Source organism: Heterocephalus glaber, unplaced genomic scaffold (genome assembly GCF_053883595.1).
Source record: "Heterocephalus glaber isolate CG9 unplaced genomic scaffold, H.glaber_assembly_v1.0 deba00001523, whole genome shotgun sequence".
NCBI classification, from domain to species: Eukaryota; Metazoa; Chordata; class Mammalia; order Rodentia; family Bathyergidae; genus Heterocephalus; species Heterocephalus glaber.
In genome coordinates, this window is record NW_028258327.1 from 1,126,945 (window position 1) to 1,147,115 (window position 20,171).

General features: G+C 42.7%; 1 protein-coding gene across 8 annotated transcripts in view; it reads right to left on the bottom strand.

Moving 5' to 3' along the window:
- Positions 1–1,367: 1,367 nt before the first annotated feature.
- The window catches only part of Tulp4 (TUB like protein 4), a 224,590-nt gene continuing 205,786 nt past the window's right edge, over positions 1,368–20,171 (bottom strand). For 6 of the 8 annotated variants that reach the window (XM_021251970.2, XM_021251971.2, XM_004874556.4 and 3 more), the window contains 2 exons: positions 19,689–19,832; positions 1,368–17,519 (listed from right to left, as the gene is read on the bottom strand). In XM_021251970.2, coding sequence (XP_021107629.2) covers positions 14,599–17,519; positions 19,689–19,832 — 3,065 coding nt within the window. In that variant the 3' untranslated portion in view covers positions 1,368–14,598. The remainder of the gene's footprint in view (positions 17,520–19,688; positions 19,833–20,171) is intronic. The other 2 variants (XM_004874558.3, XM_004874557.3) reach the window with 1 other exon arrangement.

Sequence of the window (20,171 nt, forward strand, 5' to 3'; positions counted from 1 at the left end):
AAACAAACAAACAAAAAAAATTGATGGTTATAATTGATACATATTGATTTATCCTTCTCATGATATTTTCCTTTTGTTGGGTCTTTTTAAATTTTTCTCCCTTTACCTTTAATTTCTTGCCTTGCCTGATGGTTTCACTCTGTTGGGCCTCATGGAATTGTGACCCTCATTGTCTTTTTCTAGGATATTGTTTAGAATTGTTCAGAGTGCTGGTTTGGTGTTCATGAAGTTTCTCAGGTGTTTTGTTGTGGAAGTATCTGACTTCCTCATCTATTCTGAAAGATAATTTTGGAAATCTAGGTTGGAGGTGATTTTCTTTTAGGGCTTGAAATACCTCACTCCAGGCTCTCCTTGACTTGAGGGTTTGTGTTGAAAAGTCTGCTGTGATTCTGATGGGCTTTCATTTCTATGTGATTTGTTTCCTTTCTCTAACTGCTTGTAGGATTTTTTTCTTCGGTTGGGTTTCTGTGATCTTGATTAGTATATGTATAGGTGGATTTTTTTTTAATCGTGGCTAGTTGGAGTCCTATATGCCTCACTTACTGTATATCAAATTCTTTTTCCTCTGCTTGGAAAGTTTTCTGCCATTATTCTGTGAACAGTTTATGTCACTCATACTTTCTCCTGCTTTTTCATGAACTGTCTTATGTTATTTTTCTTTATATCATCTACCAACTGCTAGACCACTTTCTAATGGTCCCTATATATATATATTTTTTTGTTTTGTTTTTTTGGTACCAGGGATTGAACTCCAGTCCCTGCACTTGTGAGGGAGGCGCTGGAACCACAGAGCTAAATCCCCGGCCACCTCCCTTACTATTTTTAAGAAATTTCTCTTTTCATGGTCACTAACCACAATCCTGCATCCTGTATCTCATATTCTATCTTCACATTGGCTCATTCTGCTGTTAATACTTTTGATGGAGTTTTTAATCTCCTGGATATCTGTTTGAATCTGTTTCATGGATTCCATTTCTTTCCTATGTTGGGCATTCATGGTTTCCATTTCTTTGCTATGCTGGGCATTCATGGCTTCCATCATGGTCCTGAGCTCATCTACTGTTTTTTATCTGTTTCTATTCTAGAGTCTCTAATCATGTCTTTCATTCTGCTCACCATCTCTGTAGCTGTCTGAAATCATTTGTTTTGAATTTTTCTAAAGCCTTGTTCATCTGTTTTGTTACTTCCTGTGCCTATCAGTTCAGGGTGTCCAGGTGGTTATCAAATTTTTCCACTTCATTGCCCCCAGAATTTGTCTGTGGTAAGCTGGAAGTCTGGGTTTGCACCTTGTTTAGGTGTCTTCTCATTTCTATTTTTGTTGTTGGTACTGTTTGTTGTTTGGTACTCGGTTGATACTTTGATATTGCTTATTGTATCTTTTTTTTTTTTTTTTTGGTACTGGGGATCAAACTCAGGACCTTGCGCTTACGTAGCAGGTGCCAAAACCACTGAGCTAAATCTCCAGCTTGCTTATTGTATCTTTATTGTTTGTATTTAGAACCCTTATGGAATGATTGCTTCTCAGAGGTGTCTTTCAGGTATAGCTGGTCTTTAGGCTTTGAGTCTTTAATGACTCTTAGGCAATCTCATTTTCAATATACCAGGGAGAACACCTTAGCCCAAGTGATACAATCAGCATCAACAATAGCAATAAAAACAGCTTAGAAAATGACAATTTGTGGTAGCTGTCACTTTTAACCACGTGAACTACAACAAAATCGAGGACCAGCCCAAAATACATTTGTAGTACATAAACTCTTCAATATAGCAATGTTATCTTCGGGATGAGGACTTAGAAGGAGTTGGGGAGGGAGAGAAAGATGGAGAGGAAAAAGAAATGAGGCTAGAGGACACAGGAAAATCATGCAACTTTTGGGAAATTGTTGAAAACAAGAGGAAAAGACATAGCAAAGGAACAAAGACTAGAACAGAACAAACTAACAGCAACAGGGAAGCCAGAAACTGTATTCACTTTCCTATAAGAATAATGACAATTGGGAGAAGGAAAGAGAAAATCCAAAATAGGATAGGAACAGGAACAAAGAGGGAGAAAAATGCAGAAGAAGGGAGAAAAAGAAAAACTATATATATATATATATATATGAAAAAGAAAAAAAAAGGGCCTCCTGCAGGGTATGTCTCTGCTGTCACAGTAGACAACGTGGGCAGCAGTGTGCAGATCTAAGTTGTTTAGTCTCAGCAAGCCAGCTGTAGTCCACTGAGATTCAGGCTGATTTCTGGCTGCAAGGCCCAAGTTGAGGTCCCTGACCTCCTGCAGGATTGAACTCTGCAAGGTTCTACTGAAGGTTCCAGCTGCCCTTCCCCTGAAGCAAGTCCGAGTTCCTATGTGAGGTGCTGATCCCACCAACTTACCAACCACGGTGGTCCAGTGTGCCTTTATTCCAGACATTACCTTCACTTTCCCAGTGGGCTTCAATTTTGAGGAGCCTCAGAGAGGCCCCCTCTATGTTGTTCACTTCTGCTCTATATTCTGGAGCTCATAACCATGGCTGGGAAATTTTTAGTTCAATAGTATTTTTTAGTTGAATAAAACAAAACCCAGAGAAGCCAAGTGGCCTTTTGGTGGCAGACTTAGAACAAGCTCCCTGATCTCCTGCATCTCCATGGTCCCCAGGTCATGAGGGCCTATGACCTGCTTCAAGGGGAGGTTGCCTGTTTCACCACAGACTGCTTTAGGGGAAGGTGAGGGTAACTTCCCTGCTTCTGGCATTTTCTCAAATGTCAAGGTGGTATTTTAGGGTGGTGCATCCTGAGCCCCATTTTCTTTCCCCAAAGGGTCTGGCAAGAGGGATGTACCATCATCACAAGAGTGTACTTTTCTATTTGTCCAACTCACTGTTATCATGGGTTGGGTTGCTGATGTCATTTCTACCTTTGGTTTAAGACGCTACAATAGTAGTCATGCATTCTTGTGTTCTGACATTTGGATGCAAGAAAATCTTAGCGTAAATGCATTATTTTTAGCCATCCCTACCAATGTACTGAGGATTTATAAAGTACTGTACTAGGATCCACAAAATAGTCCCTTAGTACTCATGCACCATCAGGTTGGTTTTTCAATACCTGTTTTCAAATACCATTCCTTTGTTCTGCACAGATAAATCACTTTTTTCAAGAATGATCTTGAAAGATCCACATTATTGGGATTCAGAAAATGATACTGACATGCTAAAAATGGACAAACAGCATAGAACCAAGGTCTGATCTTCCTCTGCCCTTTTTAGTTCTCCCCCTAACCCCCAAGCTCATGGAGAGGCTTTCCTTGAGGACACCATATCCAAAGGAAGCTACCTTTCCAGAGAGAAAGCAATTGTGCTGAAATCTCACTGACCAAGGATTAACATTGGAAAAGGGACTGAAAATCAAGCACCTAGAACTGAAAAATTTGTGTTTTGTGTTTACTTCCCTTAAAATAATTTACTACCCCTCCAAAATTGCATATAACCCCCACTTCCCTCTCTGCCATGAAGATAGTTCTTAAGTCTCAATCATCTGGCCCTTCTTCTATTTTTTTTATTTTTTAAAGAAACAGACTTACTACATTACCCAAGCTGGCCTTGAGCATGTGGGGTCAAGTGATCCTCTTGCCTCAGCTTCCCAAGAAGCTGGAACTATTAGGCATATGTTACCATGCCCTGCTTCACCTGGGCTTTGAGTTTTAATTTTGTGTGGCTCCCATGCACAGTTTGTATGCTTTCTCTCCTGTCAATCTCTCATCAGTCTGTTTGGGCGGACTCAATCATCGAACCTTCATAATGCAAGTTTGAATTTCCCTGTAACAGTATGCAAGATAGACTGGGTTAGCACAGCCAGCGACACAGCTAGACACCCCATGCCATGTCACAGTAAGATGTGGAGAAAAGGGCTACTGCAGGGATCTCTGGTCAGGGACAGAGAGAGGTACTGGACTGTCGCTGCTTCTAGCTGACTTTCATGCAGACTCTAAATAGCAAGTGACATTCCACAACCCAATAAGGTCTGTGCGATATGGTCTCAAGAGGTTGAGGTTGGTTTGGAGTGTGGACAATTTAGCAATGTCCTGTTTTAGAAGGGGTGGAGGGCTGGAGATGTAGCTCAATGCCAAGGCCCTGAGTTCACTCCCTAGTAATACACACACATACAGTTTGGTTTAGTCTAGTTCCACCTATCATCTCTTCCTGGGAGGTACTTGTGAATGAGGGTTTTTCTGCCCAATGGCTGTTGTACCTACTCTCCTGCCATTTCCCTGGAGTGCAGGCTGGGTTATAGAGTCTACATTAGCACCCATGAGAAGTGTGGGTATAGGCAAAGAAAATGCTCACTAGCTCACTGGGGGATGGGGGGGTCCTGGAAGCAGAGGGGGCTTGGGGGGGACCACAGTGCAGGGCAGTGATGGACAGGAGTTACTGAGGTCAAGTACAAGTGGCTTAAGACCACACCAGAGATCCTGAGAGCTCAATAAACTGGACACTGCAGCATTCAGAACATCTTCCCTTCCCAAATGACGGGATCTGGGGTTACCACAGAAGCCTTCTCTCATTACTGCTGGAAATTGGGCCCATGGATTATTCTAATGGCTCTTTATCAGAGGAATGTTTTCTTTTTGGATTTGCAACAAAGGAGTCAAAACTCCTAATACAGGGCCGGGGATTTAGCTCAGTGGTTCTGCCACCTGCCTCGCAAGTGCAAGGTCCCAAGTTTGATCCCGTGAACCTAAAAACAAACAAACAAAACTCCTAAAATAGGTAAGAAACCAAACTCCTAGGACTTAAGAGCCTCCTTCAGTCAGTAGCAGGTACTTCAGAAGGCAGAAAGGAGAGGACCTCATGGGCTTGAGCACAGAAATTTATTACTGTGAATTACATTACTGTAGGAGTTATGTTTGTGCGGCATGTACTCAGGTGTTTGGGCTGCCTTTCTATTAGGGAGGAAAAAAAAAGTGACATTAGAAAAGTTCCAGTTTGTCACACCAGACTCAAGAAGAAAAGGAACTGCACTACTACTGAGCCAAAATGCAAACTTTGCGGCGGGGGGGGGGGGTTACTGGGGATTTAACTCACAGCTTTCACACTGACCTACATCTCCAACCCTTTTTCATCTTAATTTTTTTTTTCTTTTTACCAGGGATTGAACTCTGGTCCCTGCGCTTGCAAGGCAGGCAGCAGAACCACTGAGCTAAATCCCCGGCCCTCATCTTAAATTTTGCTAAGTTGCCCAGGCTAGGCTTGAACTTGTGATCCTCCTGCCTTAGCCTTCTAGGGTGTGGGATTACAGATGTGTGCTACCACATCTAGCTCCGAAGTGCAAGCTTTTATTTTAATTTTAATTTTATTTTTGGTACCGGGGATCGAACTCAGGTCCTTGCGCTTGCGCAGCAGGCGGTGAAACCACTGAGCTAAATCCCCAGCCCTCTGTGTTTATTTTTGGTACTGGGGATCGAACTTAGGACCTTGCACTTGCCAGGCAGGTGGTGGAAAAAAGTGCAAGCTTTTAATGGGAGGTTTGTAGAACACCCTTGAGGTGACAACTGGTGACGCAGAAGACATATGGTTCACGTGAAAGGAGAAATCACAGACCACTTGAAAGGCCTAAAGGCCTCATTCCTTGCACTGAATGGGACTGGGCACTGTTTATTTTTGGAGTAGAGAGATAAAGAGGAAACACCAGGGTCTTCCCATACACTAAGGGTTCCAGGGTGGGCATGGTTTGCATTATCAAGAGATGACAACCTATTAGCAGATTGGGGCACTGATCTGAAGACAGCCTTGATCTCTAAGCTACTCTATCTCTTTGGGGGGATAGGGTGTGCATGCAGTGAAAAGGCTGCAAAATCACTGGGCTTAGGAAATCCCTGGAATGGAGGATGAACTAAATGGCAAATGAGACACCTGAATTTCTGATTAACACCAACCTAAGAGAAGGCACAGAGAGTCCACACTGCAAAGAAGAAAAAAGTGCTTTGCAAAGTGGACACCGTCTTGACGGTAGCTAAAGTTTAACAAATTCTTAAGACATTTCTTTTTAGGACAAACCCAGTAATTTCTCCTTTAAAGTCCTATAATTCCTGCAAGAGCTTGCCTCAATGGTAAGTTTCAAGGAAAGTCTCAAAACTTCATCGAAGGCTCCCATTCCCTCAAGAGAAGCACCAAGAGGTGGTACTGATGTCCGCCTTAACACAAGAACACACACCCAGTGGAGAGAAGTGATGAGGAAAGCAGCAAGCCCAGTAGGAAACAGAAGGGACAAGGCAGACCCTTTCTCCACACCTATCCTAAGGTCTCCATGGGCCCTGGTCTACATACTGGAGCACCTTTTTCAGCGGAAGCCTTTTGTCTAACAGGAGCTTCAAGTAGTAGATCTAAGAAATGACCCTATTCTGCACATCATAGTTTCACTTTAAGACAATCGACAACTAGTTCTAGAATACGTAGAGAAAGAAATTCACAGACTTGTGCCTTTGTGTTGTCTGGGTGAATAATACAGCCTGAGCTAAATTATCAGTCTTTTGAAAATTCAAAAGTACTGAATTGAGTACTCAAATCTTGAGCTGAGAAGGGGGCAAGGTGGCCCATCTATAATACTTCTTTTCCTGAAGAATGACTAAGTGTAAATAATTCATAGCTCATTACAGACAAATCATTACTAAACACTAGAGAAGCTGGAAATCCACTAGGTCTATTCAGTAACAAGACCTAGAAATCTTAGATTCCATATTGGGATTGTTTTGTTTTGTTTTGACATGGTCTATGTGGCTCAGCCGACTCTTATATTTACAGTCCTCCTGCCTTACTTAAGTGCTGAGATTACAGGTGTACATGACCATGCCTGGCTTCAGGATTGGTTTTCTTCTATGGAATCTAGAAATTTCAACCTCTTAATGCTCCAATTTACTACTGAAAGAAAGGGAGGCAAAAGGCATCCACTTCATAATAGAATTAGATTTAGCTATGGTTAGTATCTCTATATCCTTGGAAAATTGCAATGTAGTCTCTATGAGGCAGTCATTTCTATGTTGAGTTTTTGGGGTTAGGATAGGAGAGTTAAATTGACTCCCTATCCTTTTAATGCTACCAGGAAAAGAACAGTGAAAAGTAGAATAAAAATAGAATACATCCTTCACAAAGTAAGTTTGAGGAGGAAAAGGATTTGCTAAATTCTTTTACCAGGGCTTTGAATTTAAGTCACTTCTGTAAACACTGGTCCCAAAACTGGTGGAGACAGCAATTCTAGACATGAACATTTCCAACAGACCCAGGTAAGAACTGTTTGTTAACAGTTTTTGTTTGTGGGAGGAGTGGTGGTTAGGGAAGGGCTTGAATTTGGCAGATCTCCTTTGCTACTTGGACTAAGTGATGAAGATGTAAAGAATATAACTCAAAGCTCATGAGCTTTCATAATAAAATGAGATACATTTTGATTCTTACACAAAATTCAAGGAAGTTAGCCATGTATAACTATTACTATTATCTCATAAATTTATAATCTTACAATTAGTTAAAAATAATTCATAATTAGAATTTGTTAGAGTTGACAGTGGGGTTTGGGTTCTTCTGTTCCCTAAAGTCCTAATCGTGACATGTCTATTTTCACTGCTGAAAGAGATCAAAGGGATAGTTGTGGATATATGTACACAAAGTGCTCACAGATACATCTAGGATGTCTCAGCTTCCTGCAATCAAAAGAAACTACAGGGGAAAGAAAGGAGGTTTGCAAGTAGTTATTAGTAATAACAATTAACAGTTATATTAGTAGTTTATAGCTGAATTGCTTAAAATTTGGTTTTATTAAGTTTCCTACAAAGTAACAAAGAAGGTGTTGATATATTTAGCACCTTTGATCTTTTAGGTGCTACACAAATGCATTCTCAATCAAGTCCTCTTTAAAAAAAAAAAGGTAATTCAATTCATCAAGAAGACAAAACAATTTCTGACCTCCCAAAGTGTGCGACACAACGAGAGGGTCCTTGGGTCTCAAATTACAGCTGGCAGTATCCCAGGGACCCAGGAAGCAAATGAAAGTCATGCCAGTGGTGAGGTGATTTCTTCTCAAAGCACTCAAGATCCACATCTGAATTCTGCACACAAGCTGTTGATTTTTTTGATCTGCAAAATTTTATTAAGTAATAGCTGGACAACTCTTACAATTTTAAATCATCAAGGAATAATAAGATTAAACCATCTCAATTAGAAAAACAAAATATGTTGGACAAACCACATCATTGTGAATGGAAACCATTAATGCCTTCTAGAATACCTTCTGCACAATCTAATACACAAAATACATAAGAAGAGAAGAAAATAAGAGTTCACTGAAATGCAGTTGGAAATCTCAACAGATCTTGCTTGGAAAGTGAAACAAACAGAATGTTAAATTAAAAAAAAATTAGTGGAACTTAGGCACACAAAGCAGTGCACACCATTCTCACGGTCTCGACAAGAACATGCTGGTGGTCTTGTATGGTCTGGGACCTGCACTGCACACTTATGGGAGGGGAAAGAAAGAGAGGAGGGAAAGAAAGAAAGAAAGAAAGAAAGAGAGAGGAAGGAAGGAGGAAAGAAAGAGGTAGAAAGTAAAGAAGAAAAGAGAAAGTGCCAGTAGTAATAAACTAAAAAATTGTGTCCAAATTTACAGTACCAAAATAATGCATTTATAAACAAATGCAAAAACAATACCCCTTTGGTAAATAATACAGTGCCTTTTTTTACGCATAATCCATGCTTTTCTACAACATGAAAAAAATTTTTTTTATCTACAATAAATGAGATCTTAGAATCCTATCTCTTCCTTTAAAAAGAACTTATAAACAGAAAATACAGGTACAAGTAAAGTCACAAGAAAATTGCACAAAGCCAAAGAAAATGAAAACAAAATAAGCCACAACCCTTCAGAGTTTATCAGCCAGAGATAAGTAAATACACAAATGGCGTAGAGTTCTGAGTTGCGTGTGTGTACAAACTCCTAGGAACTCAAACGACATTTCTGACATGTTCTGTCTCAGCTAACTTTTGTCCACAACCGTAGACTTGGCCAAGTAATCTGCAGTCCACACAGGTACACTATGTGTTCTTTTTTTCACAAGTTCCTTTTCAAGAAACCTTTTGAATTTGAAGGTGGTGTGATACTTGAAACACACTAAAGATTGCAAGTCCACCTAAGTTTATACTCTTCCATTCTTTTTGAATCCACCCTCGGGTTCTGAAGGCAAGTGGGCACTTATTTTAGATCTGTTCTCAAGGACAGCCAGTGAGTAGGGCACACTCATAGAGGACTCTTCTGTCTTGCCTGGAATCAGTGCTTCTGAGTAATTTTTCAAGAACAAGCATGAATCCAAATGCATTTCTAAAGATATTATGTTAAGTGCACTGGTTTATATTCAGTAGACGGCTCATAGACTCAGGAAAAGAAATGCTCTAGAAAAAGACAATGTTCTGAAACATACTTTCTACGCTTGTGAAGTGGGAAGATTAAACTTTTCAATTCTGAATTCCTGGGCTATTGGAACTGGAAGGGAGTAGAGAAGATTCTTCAGACATCTCTTGTAATTTACGGATGAAGAGAGAAGTCTGACACTCCCAGGGATTTGTCACCCTCCTACCTTAGGGCAGAGCAGGCTCACCTCTGGGGCCTTCTGGTCATCTGCTGTGATGACAGAATGAAAATTACGTTTTTGCATGTCTGTGTGGGGGACTTGATGTGGAAGCAACTGGATGAAACAGCTATGGATGAAAAATGCCAACCTGCGAAAGTCTGTGATTTACATTGCCATTAGAGCTTTCAGAATTTCCTGCTTCTTTGGTCCCAATTTTTCTCAGGATATACATTCACTGGGTATTTTTGTGCACATACCCATGACACCTTTGGTTTGAAAAAGTTAGAGCTAAACAAATTCAAAATTGGTTTTATGTTTGTTAATATACCATTTCCCTCAAAAAGTCTTTACATAATTGACTTTTTACTGGACTAATGTTTTTAAATTTAGGAAGTCAATGAGGTATCTTGACATTCATAAATTGGTATTAATAAACATGATGTACTTAGAATTCTGCTGCTTAAAGTCCTAACTTTAATAGTATTTTATCAACTGAGACTGATGGAAAGGAATTTTTAAAGTAAAACCACTACCTTAATTAGAAAGACACCATATCACAACAGCTGCAGCCACAGATTCTGCCTGGTCTGGCAGGTGAGATTCATTCTCCCTCAGCCTGGGGTGGGCGGAATGTGCTGGCAGCTGCTGCAGGGATAGGTCTGCCTGTAAGGCAAATTTCTTTTGGGGACTGATTTCCCCTGTATTTGTTCTTATTAAGAAAAGTTCTAAAATGTACTCTTCTGTGGTTTATAGCTCAAAAACTAATCAGAACTGAAAAATGAAGCTTATTTTCTTAATAGTTCCTTCCTTTGCTACTCTTATCTAACAGCTCTCCTTTTCTCATTTCTTATTATCCATTACTTTTTATTAAAAACATTTTTCAAAGTAAGGGGAAATATTATTTTAGGGTATGCTATATCAAAGAAATATTCTCCTTTGTATACAATCAATTCCAGAAAATTGAAAAGAATTACTTAAAAAGATTAATAGGATTTTCCCAATTAGAAAAAGTTACAAGTTATCCAGCAAAAACATCATATCCTCTTTATTTCTTGCAGCAAAATATACTGCTACCAAATAAGTCATTACAAAGGTATTGTTTTTCTGAATAAATAATAAAATGGGCATAAGTCACCAATACATAGTAACAAAATAATTCCTAAGAATACTATGAAAAGCAAGATAAATAATCATCTCTTGGAAAACAAAATGAGATTAGCATTTAAATTATTTCCAAAACAGGATATAACTTATTGCACAACTAATAAGCACTGAAACATCATATCAAGCTACAGAAACTTGTATAAGAATGAGATAATTTTGAATACATTGCTAATTTCTGGAAAAATTTATTCACCATATTCATCAGTTTTTTCATTGCTGAGACACAATACCCAACATTCAAAACTTAAAGGAGGAGAGGTTCGATTTGCTCACAGTTTCAATCTATGATGGGATGGCTCCAAAGAGAGACATCATGGCAGAAGGGTGTAGTGGAACAAAGCTGTTTAGCTCTTAGAAAAAGCAGAGAAAAAGTGCCAGAAAGGAAGAGGCAAGGGACTACACACAGATCCCAACACCATGCCTTCACAACTCACCCAGACACACCTACAAGTGTGTTTCACCAATCTCTGGAGATCTCAAAGCCAATCAAGTTGAAACTCTACCCTAAATGCCACACCTACCAAAGAATTGGGCCCAATATTTTTCATTATAAAATGGAAAACTCCAGTATTAGCTGGGCTATATCCTCCACCATATTTACAAAACTTGTTAGTATAGCCTTGACAGCAGGCTAGGAGGCAGTTTGTATTTTCTTCAAAGACCCTTGTCCTGGTTGCTTAGAAACAACCAGGAGTTTGGAAAGAATGGAGAGTGTTGTCATTTTGCTGAGAAAGGAATGGGCCACTTTCTTCCCTAATTTTTAAACCAAATGTAGGAAGTTAAAAACCCAAAACAAGCCAGGCATGGTGTAGCATGCCTGTAATCCAGCACTCGGGAGGCTGAGACAGGAAGATTGCCGTGAGTTCAAGACCAGCTTGGGCTACATAGTGAATTCAAGGCCAGGCTGAACTACATAGTGAGATCTTGTCTCAAACAACAACAACAACATCAACAATAACAACAACGAAAAAAAAAACAAAAAACAAACCCAAAACTTAACCAATTGCCCTAAGCTTAATAATTTTAACAATGTTTTCCCAGTGGTTTATTTCCTCAGTAAACAGTCCATACAGTTAATAAACAGCTTTTGTTTTTCTTAGAGAAGAGTATGGAATTTCTGTCCAAGATGTGACCACACCTCTATATTTTAATACCTGACAAATGCTTAAAATTATTTTTGGTTACATTTCTAATTTTTACATTTCTAGTCATTTGAATTTTAATGTAGCCAACAGGAGGAAAGGAGTGATTTTAATACAAGTCCCACCCACACTCTGAGAAAGGATAGAACAATGATACCTAATGGGAAAGATCATTTTTATAGTAGTGTATTCCAGATTAAAGAATGAGATAAAGAGGGTGTTTCTCAGAAAGTGGGGGATCTAGTGAATACCACACGGAGAAAATCCTTAGCCCTCCCCTAGGCTGGGATCTTTCCACTACTGTGCCCTACCTTCTCAAGTCAATCTTACTTAATCATCCTTGATCCTACAAAACACTGACATATGATGAGACCAGTAGTCTTCCAATATAAACATCTTTGGAAGAGGAGTGTGGCCCTTGTACAAGTCATACCATTGAGTCACCCAGGTGTCTGCAGAGCCTGTCTATTCCTCCTCACCCATCAGCCCTTCCCCAACACCCTTGATGACCAAATCACATTTATCCTGATTTATCACCCCCATACAGAGCCTACTTGCATTAGTCAAATACAGTGCATTTGCCCAAAGGCCCTTCATTCGTCAAGTCACTTTTTGGAGGTAGCATAAAATATGTGAATTAAATGCAGCCCTCCTCAAGAGAACCTGAATCTTCAGGCTTCAGGTTTTTGTTTTGCATAAAGGCCAGATGTTGTGGGGAATGAACACTAATGCACACTTCTCCTAAAAGAACAGCAGGCTAGAAGGCAGTCTGTCTTCTCTTCAAAGGCCCTTGTCCTGGTTGCTGAGAAGCAAACTCAGTAGAACATTTGACGGCCAAGCTACATTTCCTGAAAGAACAACAGGCACTAGACACTCTTGGCTTCCAAATGCCATTCTACTAAAAGAAGAAAAGAAAGACAGACCATAAGGATAACCAAATAAACAACCACGCCTAATGGTCAGTGTGTCTCTTCTTGGCCTCATGGGCTCATCCAGTTGCAAAGTTGTCTCTGGTCTTCCTGGGCATCCAGCCACATGGGCTCTTCCTCCAAAGGCTCCTTGGCATCTCCTCCCCACACCAGTCTCTTCATTTGAGGCGCTGAGTCACATTGGCCAGGGCAACTGCGAAGGCCTGCACAGCTGAGAAGGGGTACTGGAAGTCTAGAATGTACGCATTGTCGTCAATCCGCCCAAACTGCATCACCTGGTGGTGGTGGTGGGAGGTGAGGAACAAAGCATAAGAGGAAAACAAGGTGGGAAATAGGTCACCAGACCTGCCAGCTCCTGATGGAAGCAGACAGCACAATCTGTGAGATAGATCTGCTAACAAAAGAGACTGAATCTGATCAAGCTTCTAATCTAACAACTTTGTAGGAAACAACAGGAATTTGTGACATAATGAAAGGGGAGGCTATAAGCGTAATACAGAATACAGGGAACTCTGTAGGTCAATGAAGTAGGTTCTTCACAAAGGACAGAGAGAGAAGAAAAAGGAGAATCTACAAGCTAAAGGGATTCACAGAAGTAAGTATCAAGTGAAACTGTAGAATGTCTCTGCCTCAGAAAGGGTCTCCCCACCCCTTTTCCAGGATATCACAACCTCCTTCCCATCAAGCTCCTCCTCTGCACCCCACTGCACATGTGACCATGCTACTTTCTGTAGCCATAGGACATGAGGTTACAACATTATGTTGTAGGATATATACTGACTCATTTGTGGTCTTTCTCCCACTTTTGGAAACTCCATGATGGCAGTGACAGCCTTGTTTTATTTTCTGTTGTAATTTCACACTTAGAGCAGGGGTTGGCACATTTTCTACAAAGGGTTATGATAAAAATTTTAGGCTTTGCAGGTTGCATAGTCTTTGCCATACCCACTCAACTCTGCTAATATCAGATGAAAGGAGCACAATATACTTATCAAATGAGTTAGCAGGGCTACATTTCAAAAAAACTATTTACCAACAGAAGCAACAGGCTAGATTGACCCATGGGCTACACAGGCTACAATCGCTGGCTTAGAAGACTGTCAGGTACATAACAGATATTTGATAAATGTTGATAAGTGAACTAACTGAAATGTGAATTAGAAATTGGGAGGAGAATGGAATTTCCAGCACAGCAAAGAGGGAAGTTACACAGCAGGGTTAAGCAGCTATGTAGGCTGGAGTAGGGACAACTGACAACTCACCCACTATGCAGAGCTGTACCCAGAGAAGACTTACCTTTTGTCAGAGAGCTGAGGGAATGACTTAGTAATAAGTACAAGAAATAAGCAACAAGAAAACAAAGAAAAACTAGGAAATTAAAGTGTCTAAGAAAAACACCCATACTAATTAAACTGTCATACTAAGCTCAGCTGTGAATGCTACTTATTGGCATAACAAAATCACCAATGAAGACTGCTTTAACTGGGAAAAGGGGATAGGGAAAGTTCATGGGTTTGTACGTGTAGGAATGGAAGGTGGGGTAAAGGAAACTAACATTCCTCAGACAGAAAGGACAGCTTTCTTACTCATCACAGCTGAGTAAGGGTATTGAAGTCTAGAATATACTAACTGCTGTCAATCCTTTTAGACAGCATTATATGGTGGGAGGGGGTGGAAGAGAACAAAGACACAAAAAGAAACAAAGGAGGAAAAGAAGCAACCAGACCAGCTGGCCTCTAATAGAAGCAGACAGCACAACCTATGAGACAGTTCCTCAGGAAAAAGGAATATACGATGCCTCAAATGGAAACATCAGTAAGTAGAAGTATAAACATGTTCTTTGCATATCTGATAAAATTTTTTTTGGCTCCAACAAGAACCAAATGCTGGGAAGCTCCTGCCTCTGAGAGAGCAGGTGCCATGAGGGGTGCCGTGAGTTTTCTTTACAAATCTCATGGAATATGAGAAAAAATACATAAAAGACTACAGTGGGTACATTATAAACCCAACTGGCTGCACCTAAGAGATATCTGCTGTTTTCCTTTCTTGCTTTGGCTTTTGACAAGTGCTCCCATGGGGGCAAAGCACTGAGATCCTTCACCCTGTGGTCACAATGTTGCAACTTCCTTACCTGCCGCCCTTCCAACTCGATCTGGAAGTTCTTGGTTGACTCCTGAGTCACCCGCCCTCCAAAATCCAGCTGGTACACCTGTGTGGCCTCGTTCCACAGAGGCTGCTTGTTGGCCATCACATACACAAATCCCTGGCTACCCAGCCGCCCGTCCTCCTTCTCACTGGCTTTGCGGCACTTGAATTCCTCTAGCTCGCTGGCTGTCCGAAGGCTCCTCTTGCTCTTCCACCCCTTCTTGCTGCCCTGGTTCTGGTTCATCAGCTCATCCCCACTAATGAATAGCTCAGGCTCACTCTCTGAGCTGTCCTGGAATTCGTTTGTTTTGTTCAACTTCTTTGACTTCAGTTGGTCTTTCTGACTCTTCACTTTCTTTTTCTCTCTTCCTAGGCGGGGACTGGAGATGAGAGAATTAAAGTCACTCAAAGTCCTAGCCTCCTTCTTTACTTTGCCCTCAGTAATGGCCTGAACATTTCCTTCCTCTGCTCGGCTGTCCAGGCGCTTTCGGTTTTTCTTTCCAAATTTTTCTGTCCGCTGGGGGACTGGGCTTTCTGTCAGGGAGAGGACTTCTTGGAAGTTGTCTGTGGTCTCTACCATCACCTCAGTGCCCATGTGGCTTTGGAGGTCAGCTGGTGGTGGGGACACAAGGGGTTTCTCCACCACCAAGTGGGGCTTGGGTGGGAGAGTGCCCTGGGGGTTCTGCACGGGCGGGCAGGTGCTATAGGAACTCCATGGGTGCAAGGCGACAGGTGGCAGCTGTAAACTGGAGCATGTGCTGCTTCCTGGGTACATGGGGGGCAAGGTGCAATAGGAGAGGCTGGGTGGGTACGCTGGCTGAAGGATGACGGCAGACTCCTGTTGTGCAAATTGTGTTGGGGCCAGGGCATCTTTGGGGGAGGAGCAGGGAGCCTGCACTCCAGGCAAGGGGGGGTTGTTATAGCTTCCTGGAAATGGCACTCCCATCCCATAGCCTGTCTGGAAAGTGGCAGTAGGGCTAGTGGGAGACTTGGGGGAGACAAAAGGTACCCGGGCAACATCCAGGTGCTGTCCCTGCCCTAGAATCAGAGGGGGCAGTTTCAAAGGATTGGGCACTGCAGGCTGAGCTGTCCTTTCCTGGGGAACCCAAATGTCCTCGCCCAGCACAGGGTCCCACTGGTAAGGGGGAGGCCGCTTCAAGGTGACAGCAGCTTCCGGTAGTGTGGGGTGCCTCAGGGCCTTCTCCAGCTGACAGTGCTGGGACAGGGCCTCATCTTCTGTGAAGGCTGAGTTTACATAGTCAGTACGGTCACGGGTGCTGTCAGGTGGGCTCAGGAGACTGTAGGAGGACTGGGAAGCCAGTGGAGAAGTGCTGACGGCATGGGCCAGGATGGCACCTGACTGTGAGCTGGGCCCTGCACCACTACATTGGCTGCAGGTGTACAGGGCTGGTGGGGGTCGTGTTGTGAGCTGTGCCACAGCCCCAGCAGGGCCACCCTTGGGCTTGGCCAGGGGCTGCAGTGGGGGCCGGGAGCTGTCAGCCAGCTGGGCCATTTTAAGGGCAACCTCACGGTTGTTTCTCCTAAGGGTAGCATGGATGAGGCTGCTATCCAGTCTCTGGACAGTGCCCCGCCCTTGGGCCAGCTGGTTAGCAATCTCAGGATATGGGGGTGGGTCCCCTGTGGGGATGGAATATCGAGGGACAGTGAGGCGGTTCAGGGTAGCACTGGTGCACGGCTGGGGGACCTTCTTCTCAGTAGCTGTGAGCCTCAAGGTGGCTGAGCTGCCTGGGCCGGGAAGGGTATAGGTGTTCTGGGAGCAGAGCATCCGAGTACGAGGCCGACACACCTCCTCCACATTGCCACTGCTGTCAAAAGTAGTGATCCTCTCATAGCCTAGGGGGTGCTGGTAATGTGCTGATGTAGGGTAGAGGGAGAAGTCCCCCTTCTTCAAGCACACATCCACTGGGGGCTGAGGTGGTGGCAGAGGGGGTGGGGGTGCAGCTGTGGTTGGGGCAGCAGGGATAGTTCCTGGATAGGGGGGTGGGGGATTCATTTTTGTCACCTGGACCTCCTGGGGGGCACTGAAGACTACTGCATCCCCCTCAGCAGCTAACTGAGGCACTGGCCGCAGGGCCTTGGCTGACTTCTGCAGGTGCTCATGGTCTCGGTCTCCATGGTCCACCATAGTCAGCTGCATGACCCCCTGTGGTGGTGGTGGTAGTGGTGGTGGTAGTGGTGGTGGTGGTGGTGGTGGCGGCGGCGGTGGTGGGGGCGGTGGCAAGGGCAACTGAGGAGGGTTCTGAATGATGCGGGCCATTTCCACACCTCCAAAAATCACCTGTCCAGGGTTGGAGTACCGGTTGGGGATTGGGTACTGGGTCGAATTATCACCTATATGTTCTGCTGCTCCCACAGCTGTCGTCTGATTGGTCAGGACATCAAGCTGCACATTCTGACTGGCCAGTAGGGACTGCACCAGCCCAATATTCTGTGTGGGGGAAATAGCTTGAGCCGAGCTGTGGATTGGTGCAATAGGGATGTTCACAGTACAAGGTGGGTTATTCTCAGGGACACCAGATGCTCCTGTCACTGGAAAGAAATTAGAAAAAGGAACTACTTGCAAAATAGTGTCATGATACTGGGTCAGTATAAACATTACATCTGGACTCATCTTATGTTTTGCATGCAGAATGCAGTTGCTAGAGACTGAGATGTGTTTGCTTGGGGAAAGCTATACCATTCACAAAGCTTCTCTAGTATTTCCAGGAGGATACAGAGGAAACTGGGGGGTTTTCTGGGTAGCCTGCCCGCTGTGTGTAGGCCAAGGGCATTGTCAGAGCTCTCCAATGAACACATCTGAATGTGAATTTGGTACCATGTACCTAAGTGGTATCATCACAAATAATTAATAACTTTTTTACTGATAATACTTAGTGGTAGTCTACCCTTTTTTTTGGTACTGGGGATCGAACTCGGGTCCTTGTGCTTGCGCAGCAGGTGGTGAAACCACTGAGCTAAATCCCCGGTAGCCCACCCTTTTATGCAAGAAAAGGACAATAGTACAATATAGGACTCCACTGAAGACTCACAATGTTTGAGCTTCCAAGCAGATTTATCCACAATTGTGGGTTGGTTGACGTGGAAAGTGTCACACAACAGATGTGTATCTGAAATCTGTACATAAATTAAGTTTCTATAAATAGAACCATATAAAATATAGTAGAAAAACAGTAAAAGGAATACTCTAGCAAATGTGTGTATTAAGTCAAAGATCATTTCCTAATTTAACTGCTTTATAGCATTTTGAACAATATAGGTAGAGCCATGCTGAATAAAACACTATAAATACTTCCTTAGAGTGGGAATCTCATGGAGTATGCATATGAATAGTTACCTGCAGATAAGTGCTCAGAGGGTGCTGTTTGTGCCCTCTTGAAAGTACCCACTAAGAAGCTGCCGGTTTTGTTCCTCTAGACCCACTGAGCCACTATGGCTCCTGTTCAGAAAACAATGCCAGAAGCCTGAAGCCTGGTGCTAAGTCATGCAGCAACTGGTAGCTGGGCAGGAAATAGTATCTAACAGGCTGGCTGCCTAGTACCAGAATGGCAGAATGCAGCCAGCTGGCCTATCAAAAGACAAGCCCACAAGCCAGTCATGGTGGTGCACATCTGTAATCCCAGTTACTCAGGAGAGGATGGAGGCAAGATCACAAGTTCAAGGACAACCTGGGCAAGTTAGCAAGATCTTGTCTCAAAATGAAAAATAAAAAGGGTTAAAGGTGTAACTCAGTGGAAGAGTATTCCTGGGTTCAATTCCTGGTAACACATTTTAAAAAAGGCAAGCCTGCCCTTGGGGCCTATAACTAACTCCCTCCCTTCTTGGGGCTCCAGTGAGACACAATTATTCTCCGAACCAATGTGGGTGGGTGCCATCTCAAGTTTCCTATCATTCCTGTTCAAATCCCTTTTCCAGATGTTCTCTGGCCTGTAGGGAATACTTAGAGCAGGAATCTTCCACTCCAAAAGAGAAGTGTCTTTACTGAGCCACCATCATTGAATACAGCCCTAAGATAGTATACTGTTTCCTCACTAGAACGAGAGACAGCAAAGACAACAACTGCAGAAGCAACTGAATATTGGAGAAAGCTGTATTTGTGGCATTTGGGGAGAACACGAGGGTGCTAAGGGAAAGTTTAAAAGATACTTCTCAATCTAAGAGCAGAGGATGAGGCTCGAGTCCATGAGGTTTTATAAAATTGAATGTACTGATGTTGGAAGAGGAGGAATCTCTGTATCCATGAAAGTACAGGCGGACTTTTACTTAGAAAGGCAGATGTTTGAAGTACCGTAGCATAACTGACAATAATTACATGCAATTAATTGATAGACTAAAAATCATTCTATCAATCAACATAGGATCCTTTAAGGATCTTCTCATCAAGAAACAAACTAACTTATCTTATCTGGCAAATGACACTAAGAGGGTTATTGTGAGGACATGGGCAGACAGATGGGAGAAGGCTCTGTAAATGTGAGGCCATTGCCATTTTAAGGAGCCATGCTCCTTCTTCTCAAATAAGTACCCATCTGTGGTCTTCCTCTTGGGACATGACACTCCATCTAGTAACCTTACCCATCTGAGTATGCCTTTTCCAGACCAAGGTGGCAGGCAATACTCTGTAGTGACTTACCACTCTGCCCTCCTGGCACAATCCGCTAAGAGGGACCATGATACACAAGTCCATGTATGTGGACACACCTGGTAAATCATCTTCATCTTCACTGAAAACATTTGGGTTGAAGACAGGTAAATTAATATAGTCCATGGAAATCTTCCGAACTTCTGGGAGATAGATGGTCATCTGCCGTGGCTGGAGATGCAGCAGGCTGGTTTTATAGATCACTGTGGGGAGGAAAAAGGGCACAGTTAATAGAGACATGGTGGAGGAGACCACAGCTCCAGTGGGGTCTCGGGAAGAAGAATGAAGGGCTGTGTTCCCTGCTGTAAGAAGACAAATCTGCACAGGCAGAGCCAAGGGTCTAAGCTCATCATCTCTCCAGGTATACACGCAGCCAAGCAAGTCATGGTTTTAGACTTAGCAATGGTAAATACTTAGTCTAGCTTGGTTACTCTGCCAACAGTCCATGTACAGAACCAAGAATTCTGAATGTCAAAAACACCTTAGATTTAAATCCATTTGTTTTTTGGGAGGTAATGAGCTGAGGTAGGAAAATTTATTAT